The sequence below is a fragment of the Meles meles genome, chromosome 10 (genome assembly GCF_922984935.1).
Source record: "Meles meles chromosome 10, mMelMel3.1 paternal haplotype, whole genome shotgun sequence".
NCBI lineage: Eukaryota > Metazoa > Chordata > Mammalia > Carnivora > Mustelidae > Meles > Meles meles.
Window position 1 is genome coordinate 57,242,615 of NC_060075.1, and position 12,044 is coordinate 57,254,658.

At 37.6% G+C, this 12,044-nt stretch overlaps 1 protein-coding gene across 5 annotated transcripts in view; it reads right to left on the minus strand.

Moving 5' to 3' along the window:
• The window catches only part of HDAC9 (histone deacetylase 9), a 927,746-nt gene that overhangs the window by 375,954 nt on the left and 539,748 nt on the right, over positions 1-12,044 (minus strand). For all 5 annotated transcript variants that reach the window (XM_046020993.1, XM_046020997.1, XM_046020994.1 and 2 more), the window contains 3 exons: positions 11,446-11,568; positions 8,199-8,409; positions 7,280-7,497 (listed from right to left, as the gene is read on the minus strand). In XM_046020993.1, coding sequence (XP_045876949.1) covers positions 7,280-7,497; positions 8,199-8,409; positions 11,446-11,568 — 552 coding nt within the window. The remainder of the gene's footprint in view (positions 1-7,279; positions 7,498-8,198; positions 8,410-11,445; positions 11,569-12,044) is intronic.

The following is a 12,044-nucleotide window of genomic DNA, read 5'->3' on the forward strand; positions in this document are numbered from 1 at the left end:
TCATCACATTTAATAATAAAGCAACAAGCCATTTTCTGTATATTATAAACCATCAACTTGTAATTATGTAGTGAAATGCTTCTATATGAATTCTCTGTGATGATGTAAGCCGGGATGGCAGTAAGTGGTTTTTTTGAAGCTCAGCACATACCTACTCGGATCTATTTACATTGGGCTAATCATGTCGAAATAACATCTATTTAAGGGCAAAGTCAAAGTTTCTTCTATAAACCTCTATAGATAGATAAATAATCTAGGGGGCTTTTTACTGTTATAAAATTAAGACTGCCTTTCGGTGCCTGCTAAAGTTTTTGGACATACTATCCATCTAATGGGCAAAATGTAATCCTAAATTGTTGATTAAAGACTCTGCCTGGAAACCCACTGTCAAACGGAGAGAGAGAAATTAAACCTGACAACAGTAATGCTTACTTTCCTAAATGAAAGCCCAGTTCAAGTTTCTACTCATCCATTTTTCAAAACTTAAAACAAGGCATTTTCCAACCACCCATGGATGAGATGCCAAATTTGCATTTCATTTGAACTTGATGAAGTCGGTAGACTTTCAGCGTCAGGCTTGCTCAGAGCTCTTATGAGAAGATTTTTTCCCCATTAAAAAAAAAAACAATAATAAAAATAACAATTTGCAATGTCAGAGCCTGGCCGTACTGGACCCACATCACACTGTTGGGAAGCTTTACGATCCAGTGAATATCCGAATGTCCCCCCATGAGAGCCACATAGAGAGGCTTCCAACTTACTAACAGGATGGAGGACAATGTGAGAAAAGTTGAGCAGTGGGGTCAGGAAAAGGAGTTTCTTCATCTTGATAAATCCAAACCAATACCAAAAATAAAGACATTAAATAAGATCATCCTTTTTTGTTTGTTTGTTTGTTTGCCTTGCCTTTAATTGTAAGCTTTCTACTTTGGGCAAAAATAAAATTAGGAAAATGTTGTCTTGGGGCACTTGGCTGGCTCAGTTGGAGCATACCCATGATTCTTGATCATGTGACTCTTGGTCTTGGGGTTGTGAGTTCAAGCCCCACATTTGGTATGGAGCTTACTTAAAATAAATTAAAAAAAAAAAAAAAAAGAAAAGAAAAAGGAAAATCTTGTCTCCTGCTCCATGATAAAAGCAACACTAAAATCCCAAGTTTGGGTTCAAGATAGACTTTTGGGTCGTTTAACCTATGTCAGAATTCCTGCTCTGTCAACTGCTAGTCCTGTCATGTTGGTCCACCTACTCAAACCCTGGAAATTAAACTTGGTGGGGCGCCGAGGTGGCTCAGTTGGTTAAGGGTCTGCCTTAGACTTGGGTCATGATCCTGGGACTCTGGGATCGAAACCCAAGGTTGGGGGGCTCCCTGCTCAGTGGGGAGCCTGCTTCTCCCTCTCCCTCCACTGCTTCCCCTGCTTGTGCTCTCTTGCTCCGTCTGTCAAATAAATAACATCTTTAAAAATAAATACAACTCATTAACTTCTGTGATACTAAAAAGAGTGAGTTGTTAAGTTTGAGAAGATGACATACATAAAAATGCTGGCTTGCTGTCCCAGTTTACAGTGGATCCTCCTTATAACAGGGAGCTGGTATTATGGAAAAGATACCCAAAATACCTTTGGAGAAGGTGTGGGAGGATGCACAGCTCTTAAAAGAAGGGGAGGGAAAGATACCCTTGGAGTAACAGGTGCAGCAAAGAGCAGGAACTGGTTCATGATTCTCCTCTAATCACACTTAAAATGTGTATCTTCCCACAAGGAAGCCATGGTTAGAAGTACCTTGATTAAAATAAAGCTAATACATAACAAAGAACATGGAGGACATGGGGAGATGGAGAGGAGAAGGGAGTTGAGGGAAATTGGAAGGGGAGATGAACCATGAGAGACTGTGGACTCTGAAAAACAATCTGAGGGTTTTGAAGGGGCAGGGGGTGGGAGGTTGGGGGAGCCAGGTGATGGATATTAAGGAGGGCACGTATTGCATGGAGCACTAGGTGTGGTGCATAAACAATGAATTCTGTTACGCTGAAAAGAAATAAAAAAAAATAAAGCTAATACAAAGCATTTCCTTTGGTGTTTGATAATAGGAAGTGTGACTTAAAAAATGTAAACCTTCTGGAATGCTACATCTTTACAGTTGTTGTTCTTCAAATATATCTCCTTGGGAAAAATATGCACTTTGCTCAATAGTGCACAAAATAGTTCTATCTTAGAAATGCCTTCTGGGATATTTTATAAGGAAAAAAAAATCACACACATGCATGCACGCACTGTATGTTTGCGCTGACCACAGGCAGCAAAGAATATGGTTCCCGTGGGTTGCTGTGGATGGATGATCGGGGACAAGGAGTGGATATGAATCACGAGGAGTCATGAAGACTATGTAACACTGATGTTAGAAAATTATCTCAAGAAAAAAGAATAAAAGAGATACTACTCAAATAAAGGATCAAATTCTCTTCCGAAAACTAATGAAAACTCCCCATTTGTTCCATTCCAGCACTTGAGCAGAATTAGATTCATGCCTTGCTTGTCAGACATAATATCTACCTGCTTTAGTAAGGGCAACACAGGACATCTGCTTGGCCTCTCCTTTACTCAGCTCATCTTAGATATATTTTTATTATGATAAAATAGCACTCATGTCAAAATGCCTAAGTATCACAGTAATAAATATATAATAAATACTTATATCTACAGTGAACCTTGACATATAGAAGATATCATCTCATGATTTATGTGGGTTTTTAAAAAAGGTGTTGGCTGATATCCAGTCAAAGGAATGCATAAGATATTTATCACAGAGCATATTACGAAGAGAGAAAGAAAGAAAGAGGAGGAGGAAGGGAGGGAGGAAGAAAGGAGGATATAAAAAGGACAAGACAACTCAGAGAGGTAACTAAATAAGTCTTGCCTTACTTCCTCAAAGAAACAATTTTCTTCCTCATGTCCCCTATCCAAGTACTTAACATACTGTATTACTGCTTACTCTGTTTACTGAATATTTCACTCCCTGCTCCCCACACTGTAAGCTCCAGAAGGACAATGAATGTTATTATTCTCTTGGTGCCTAAAAAAGCATCTGGAACAAAGCAAGAATTCAATGAGTTGCTAAATGGATAAATGTATAATAAATCAGTATTTCATTCAAATAAGTACTGAATGAAGAAGTTTCTTGAAATTTCTGCTCACGTGGGTTTGAAAGAATGAGTACCAAAAATATGGGTACTAGAAAAATTCTGGTTAAAGTAGAAATTTAGTGTGCATCAATGCTATTCTATTACTACTATAACAGAAATGATTTAAAGAATGTTTTCATTGGGTAAGGGGCAGAAGTCTATGCCAAATTATCTCACAACAAAAATGCACGAAGACACTGAGGAAAATTTCTGTATATCATTCCGATAGTGATACAGCTAGAGATTTGCCCTTCTATTAATTAGGCAGTACGTGGGATACTTCAAAAATCATAAAATGGTCAAGTAACTTCAGAGTGTTTTGCTTTCATTAATCACGGTCTTATTTTACCAGAAGTTCTGTTGCAATAATTAAACTTAGAATGAGCCCAGAAGAAAATTACCAATACCCTCTTACTTTTTTGTTTGCCATTTTATATCTATGGGAAAGATTCTTCTTTAGAAAGTCTTTTAATCTTCCAATAAAAAAATGAAAGATGGCCGGGAAAAACAACAGTCTTCTTTTGATGCTAGTATAAAGAAACTCTTGGGTTTTTGAAAAAGCTCACAAGTCATCATTGTAAGAATATACCATACAATAGCAACAGAAATTGTTAAATGCATTTTTCATTTTAAATATCTCAAAAAAAAAAAAAAAACAACAAAGAAACGTGCAAGCCTTGACTTTCTTATGGTTAAACTTCTCAAAATACTTTACTTGAAAACTGAATATTCAAATCGATGAACCAGAGAGACAAATCATTCTGATGGGTTTTCCACTCACCTTTCTAGCTTGTATAACAATGCAAATACTATGTAAATCCATTCCAGGCATATTTCTACTAAACTATTAAATACTTACATCCTAACTGCATGAGACAAATAACTATATTATGACACACAAATTCCCGCTATAAATGTCATTAAAGTAATAAGCAAGGGTAGGAAAGTTATTTAGTATGATTAATAATTTTTATGTTGTAAAAGTTATAATAAGCAGGAATGACTGCTTTCATAAATGCACTCAAACAACAGCAAGATATTAGAAAGTTTTCAAAATTTAGTAAGTCAATTACTGTATAAACTCTGTTCTGAAAAGTACAGCTTTGCTTTTAATTCTTCTAAGGATTATTAGCAATTCCATTATATCATTAAAAATTTCATAGCAGGAAAGACAATCGTATTTCATAGGATACAGGTTTAGGGATAAATCTACTTAGTTTTTTCTTCATTGTCACTGCATTTTTTGCTTCTCCAAATCTTAAAAAAAGAACCATAAAAAAAGTTGAGGGAGCAAACAGAAAGGACATTTTCAAATACGTCATCTGCACACCTATGTCTTTATGTGAGCATGTATTTCCTGCCATAGTAAGTTGCTCAAGAGCAGGGACCATGTTTTTATGATGCCAACTATTTGGCTCTAATTTGACATGACTCAATACAGTTTCACGTGTTATACCAGGAAAAAAATGATATAAATTAAAGTTTCTGTGGTTATTTCTCATTAATGGTCACTCAAAATGGTTAGAGTGTACATAAATATATGATCATACAGAAACTCTTTGGTTTTGGCATCTAAGTTATGGCCCTCACATAATGTGAAATAAATGTTTTCATCACCTCATAGGGTAGGGAGAGCAGCAACAATTCATTTCTTGATAATTCTATTGTGAATACTTCAGAATAGGGACAGAAATTTAGTATTTTCTTTAATAAGATTGTTTTCTGTTCCCTTAGACAATTGAGGGCAGGTGAAATATTTTCAAAATCTGGAGAATACCCAATGTGCATATGCCATTGGACCAAACATATGGAATACATACTTGGAGAACAGCCAACAAGAGACCTGCTTGAGTAATCTAAACACCCAAGCTGAGAGGGGTTAATATATAAAGATCAGCTTTGTACTTTGAAGTTTTCTGGACTTCATTTTGCCTAATTAAGACAAGATTTAATAATCAAACCACTGTACAAACATGTACCTGAAAGTATAGGTTTGTTTCTAATTTTGGGAAGAATTCTTAACAGATTCCAAGGAATCAGCTCCACATGGGAGAAGGTCTCTGATAAGATTTGCTTTTCTCATTGCTCAATGCAAATGCCTGTTTTTCATCTTGGTTTCTTCCATGTGACTGAGGTTAGCATCCGCCTGTCAAAATCTCAAGTGTGATACTAAAATATAAAGATTCTGTTATCAGCATACCACAGAGTCTGAAATAATGTATTCCAAAATATTCTGTAAAGTATTTCTAGGAATCTAATGAACTTTATTCCAGATCAAAATATTATGAGGCAATGGGGTGGGTGGGTGGCTCATTCAGTTCAGCATCAGACTCTCGCTTTCAGCACAGGTCATGATCTCAGAATTATGAGACTGAGTCCCGCACTGGGGTCTACATTGGGCATGGAGCCTGCTTAATATTCTCTCTTTCTCCCTCTTCCTCTGCCCTTCCCCTGCTCATGCTCCCTTGCTCTCTCTTTCTCTCTCTCTCTTTAAAACAAAACGAACAAACAAGAAACAAAAACAAAACCCAAAAAACAAAACAAAACAAAATATTATGAGGCAAAAGGTAGGATTCCCAATTTTTCTTCCTTCATAAATTTTTCGCATTAGTCACTGGACAATTTGTGTAGTAAATTTATGTAGTAAATACGTAGTAGTTTTAAGTAGTGCTGAGAGACCACAAAACAAACAAGCTGAACTCTACCACAATATAGCAACATACACAGAGTCACATTCAAGTCAACGAGTACCAGGCCACTCTTACAAGAAGGAAGCTGGTCTCCTCCAGGGAGACTGCCTTGGTACAAAATAATTTGATAAATTTAGAGAAATGTTGTAGCAGTAACAGCATCAACCTGATGATATATAAAGAGCATGTGGTATTGTGGACTGCCATGTGCAGTGTAGTGAGAGGCGGCATGAAAGGCAGTGGCCATGGCCATCCACTGCCAGCGCCCACTCCCACCCCCACCACATCATCTTTGAAGGCAGCAAAGGGTTGGGCTGTTCAGTTGTATGGTCTTCAGCCCGAGCTCCCTTCCTGGCTCTGCCCTGTGAGAAGAGAAAACCTCTTGCCCTGCCTGCAGTAAAGTGAGCATCTGATGAAGAACCCCTTTCTCCTACTGCTATTAGAAGGGTGATTAGACCTTTGCCCATGAGGCATTGCTTTGTTTCTGTCACAATGCAATAAAGCTCTTCAACAGTAAGCCAATTTTTAGCTACCTTTAGTAAACAGAATGGTATTTCTTAATAATCATACCTCTATGGATACTTGTAGATGATACAGTAACAAAGGATAGGATCTGAACCATGCTATTCATAGAATCATGCTATTCGGGACGACGACGATGACGATGACAATAACATGCCCAGGAATGAGAAGACTTGGCTTTGTAAACCTGTCACAGAGGAGGGTAGTGTCTAAACTGAGTAGACGAGTTTGTTTATGAATTCACAGAAGATGTTTTACAGGCCTGGTCTGCCTGACATTGTTATAGTGTAATCACTGTTTCTTTGTGGTTGCCTCAGCAGGAGAGCGCCTAAGGATGTGGTGTGATACAGACATCAGCTTCCCACTTGGCCACAATAAGGCTGCCAGAAAATTACCACACATTTCTGAGAAGTTCCTTCAAACGCAGTTTGGAATAAAGTAGGGCATGCTAAAAAATAAATAGAACACGAATACATACAAGTTGCTGAGAAATCGTTTGTGGGCTCACCTTGTCGTATCTGCCTGCACCTGCGCGATCTTTCTGATTTGTCAATCCACCACCTTCAACTCTGCCCCAAGCCTATTCTATGAAACCAAAAAATGGGGCTCTGCACTCATGTGCCTGTATGCGTTTCTGAATTCAAATAGGTCCTCAATCATAGAAGCCCTCACCAATCAGTTATCTCAATGTTACTACAAACATGCTGTGAATGTAATGAGGGTGAAAATACTGATATTGTGAGGCTGTCCCCAGGGCTAGGATGGCAATCTCCTGTCGACAATGATGCAGAGATACCGACATTTTCCTCCTATGTGCCCCGACCAGAGAAGGGAACCCCACTTTCCCCACTGGTGGTTGTGACCTCCTGACTTTGACTTGGGGGCTTACTTTGTTCATGTGGATCTGCTGCTGGTATTGCTTCTGCTTCTCCAAGAACTGCTGGTGTTGCTGCTGAATGACCAGCTGAGCCAACGTGCTCTGAGGCAGAGGTGCAGACTGGGTTCGATTCAGGGGCCTGTGACGGGGTAATTTGTGGGTACCTCTAATGCCAGGGGAAATTCTCTCCTTTGCTGCCAATGGAGACTGAGGATGTAAGGGAACTCCACCTGAAAAAAAATATATATATACATGTACACATATGTACAATTTTGCTTAGGAATACACACACACACACACACACACACACACACACACAAAACAAAAACCCACAGAAAATAGATATAGGAGATGAATGTGATGAAAACTAGTGATTTGGGCGCCTGGGTGGCTCAGTGGGTTAAAGCCTCTGCCTTCGGCTCAGGTCATGATCCCAGGGTTCTGGGATTGAGCTCCGCATCGGGCTCTCTGCTCTGCGGACAGCCTGCTTCCTCCTCTCTCTCTCTGCCTGCCTCTCTGCCTACTTGTGATCTTTGCTGTCAAATAAATAAATAAAATCTTAAAAAAAAAAAAAAAGAAAAAAAAAAAAAAGAAAACTAGTGATTCTACCGGGCACACATCAGAAGAAAGCTAGGCTGTAGGGGATGGAGGGAGAAGTGCCAGAATATGAGACAGGTAAGCACTTGACTGGTGACTCACCAGTCATCTGCCTCCATATGTATGAAGGTTAAATAAGGTGTGGTGTTTCCCCCCACCACATGTCTAGAGGAATAAATAGGAAAAGTAGCCTTTCCCACAAGACCAAGTCTCGGGGACACCCTTGTGTGACACTTTTAATCTTTAGGAGGGTCTTGAGCTAAAAAGACCTTACACCAGATCACGGATAAATCAAGCCCTAAAATGATCCGCGAATGATGCCATGATTATTTACCAGCCACGAGAAGCTTCTGCTGTCGCATTTGTTCTTTCAATAAGAGATGCTGCAGGAGAGCTTGGTGGCTGCTATTGGGCTTTCCCTCTAAAGCAACGTGGGGATGGCTTGAAGTCGCTGGGATGCTGCCAGCGTACTGGCCAGGCAGAGGGACGCCTTGTCGGAGCGTCTGGGTCTCACACTTCTGTTTTTCTTTGAGTGAATTCGAAGCCTGTGTCAAGAAGTAACAGAGATGGTAATCCTCTTTCACCCACTAGGTCTGTACAGCATTAGCGGAGTTTCTTATTCCGTAATTCTCCCTCTCTCCACCCAAAAGAAGATCCCATCTGACTGATAGCTGAGTAGGGAAAATGTATAACGGCATGTCTTTTTTTTTTCCTTCTTTTTTTTTTTTTTAATTGAAGTGTAGTTGACATACAATATTACCCGCATTTCAGGTGTACAACATAGTGACTCAACATCTGCGTATACCAGATGTGCTCACCCTGATGAGGGCTGTCACCATCTGCCGCCAGACGAACTGATTACAATCTCACTGACTATATTCCCCTATGCTGTATTTTTCATCCCTGTGACTTATTTTACAGCTGGAAGTTTGTACCTCTTAATCACCTCCTCCTCTTTTGCCTAACAGTGTGTCTTTTCAAACCAACCAAATTAATGGATGAGAAATAAAAATCGAGTTGATTGATTAACTATTGGAGTATTGGAGATAAGTTAGTATTGAGTACCGCTGTACTGAACATAAAGATTTCTTTTCCACATTGAAAATGATGCTAATTTTAGGCTTTATAACTGGGAAGTTTATTTAAAAAAATTTTTAGCATGCTGTTTAAGTAAAAAGGTATACTGGCAATGTAAAATGGATTCAAATCGCTAAACTAATGACTCTATCGTAGCAGTGAAGAAGTGGAGATAAAACTGTCTGTAGCTCTGGAGTTTCAAGCAAAAGGAGCAATTACTCTAATAAGCTCACAGAGCTATAGAGTTCCAATATTTAATTTTTAAAATAAAATTCTTCAGCCAACCCAATGAAAGGTTATATAAAATATGCAGGACTTTGACTTAAACATGTATTTTGTATTAATTCACAACAGATCCCCAAATCTCTAAATATTGAAAATGACACTTCAGATACTTTTGTTTAATAACATAAACTACAAGTGAAATTAGATCAAATAAAAATGCTATTAAGAACGTGAAATGTATGATAACACAGTAATAAGGTAATAATAATTATATCATCAATAGTAATAATGAATTATCCTATTCAAAGAATTTAATGAATGGAGGTCATTTTGGTATCACAAAAGCAGAAGTCTAATACCTCAAAATTATGTGGTGTGTTTCTTTTCAAAACTCATGTTTCATCTTTCAAAATTGCTGTGCACCAGGGAAGCAAAGCAATTTTCAGTGATGGAGAAATTGAAGGACAAAGAGGTAAATGGTTTGTCTTAGTCACATGGCAAGTCAATGCAATGTTTAATCTAGAAGTGATTCCTTCTCCTGGCTTCTTTTCCTAAAAAATTTCCCACTGTTCAGTGGGGAAATGGAATATTAGAGATCCCTTTGCCAAAGCAATGCTAAGCTTGAAAAATTAATTGTGATGGCCTCATCCACACCAAAATGGAAGCAAAGAAAAATGAAACTTCAATCCAAACCACATTGGTTTACTCATCCAACGGTACCAAATTGTATTACCATTGAAACATTAAATGGTCTGGCATTAGTACTTGGTCCTTTGGGAAAAAAATTCTCTCTGACCACATTAAAAGTGGTGTATGTTTGTGTTAGCTGGTAGGAATGACTTAGAACATGCAGAAAAGGGTGGAAATAAAATGTTTATTCATGTGTCATAAGAAGCTTTTGTGTCACTATTTGCTTATCATCAGAAGAATAAGAAACAGAAGAATAGAAGAAAAACTAATTTTTAGTAAGTGGAAATGTGGAAATATCATCCATGAATATTTATGTTCAGCTTCATCCCTAATTCCTTTTTTTTCTTTTCACGAGAACCAACCATTTACAAATGCTTCACGTGAAATTTCCAGGGGGTAACTGAAATCAGTTTACTTAAGCCTTTCATCTTCAATTCCAGATACAAAACAACATCCAAATCCTGCTTTTTCCTCACTGGTGTAAGATTACTGTATCATGTAAAATAACATTCCACTCTATAAAAAATATGAAATATAACCAGATATCTCTTAGACTGATTACCTAATATGGATTCAACTCAATTATAAAATTTATAATTTAAAAATGTCAGTACAGGTGTGCTTGTGCATAAATTAGCCCACCATATAGAGGACTTAAATTCTGAAAACAAATGAGGCACAAAATGGTCAACTTTTTAAAAATTTCCTGGTGTGGGCATATTGTAGAAGATGTGAATTTGACTGCTAAAGTCTGACAAAATTGGTGCCAAGGGTTGAAATAAATTTCTCTTTAAACCTAATGTATCACATGACTTCCATATAAGTACAAGTTAATTTACTCTCAGTTCACAGATGAATTTTTCCAGGGAAAGAGTACAAATCTTTTACAATGGCTAAAATTTATATTATTTGGGGGAATATGTGTAAAATAACTATTGCTATCTTCTGCTAGTAGGACAATTACCTCCCAGAGATCCTATTTCAGATGTCAGGACTTTTAAAGTAATTGATTCACTCTGATTCTCCTGGGAAGAATTTAATGTTGCTCTTAGAGAGGTTTTCCAGATATGTATTCCTGAGTACCACGGAGTCCATAACTTAAATTCCAAAAATAAAGTCATTCACAAAATAAATTCTATAAACATATGCTGCTTTGCTTTGGAAGCTATGCCTCTCAATACTGGCCTGGGTTGAGTCTTAGGACTGCTACTCAATGGCTCTGTGACCTTGGGTTTTTAAGTATTCCAAGTCTCAGCTACTTCTTCAGTAAACATGTGGCCTGTAATCTCTGTTTCTGGGGCGGCTGTGCAGAGGTACTAAGGTAATAGATCTGGAGGTGCTTTCTTTTCTAAAACCTATAAAACATTATATGAATGCTGGTTACTATTTTTAATTATATTAGACATTGTGGAACCAGTGTAATTCTTTAATTTGAAATCAAACTGAACGTCTCTGCACAACTCAGAGTGAAGTGCGTGAATTCTAGGAGAAGCGAACTCTACCAAGTTTCCCTGAAGTCTGAGTATATGAGAAATGCAAGAAGAGTTTCCCTCTGATAGTATCCCTCAGGTCACTGTGTAATGACTCACGTTGAGCTGCGTTGGCACTGCCGGAAGTCCCAAGGTAATGTTGGGCAAGGAAGGAGAGGTATAAAGACTTAGCAGGTTCATGGAATCTTCATGAATTAGAATGCGTTGCTGGGACACCATTTGCTGTTAGAAAAAAATGAAAAGAGTCTCAAAACATTATTATATCATAAAATTTATCGTAAAATATTCACATTTCAGAAAACAGATTTTATATTATCATAATTTGTCAAAATAGTGAAGTATTTTAATTGTTTATTTTATGATTTCTGTATCTGAAAGTTACATGTAAAAATTACAATAAAACTGTGCTCATTAGACCTAATCACAGAATCTGAAAGAAAGGGCTTCAGTGTTTGGTGTGCAAAATTCTTTTTAAAATTCTGCCTTTATCAACCATAGTCCATCTACCATCAATTGGTAAGTACAACAATTAAAGTGACTAATTCTTACAGGTGTATTTTTGTATTACTGAGTGATGAGTATGTATCTAATACTGCTAGAATCATTATCTTTATATGGATTAAACATCACTTTACTGATGGGAACACTCATGCAAGAAAATCTTAGATTAGATGTCACCATATAGGACTTCTATAATT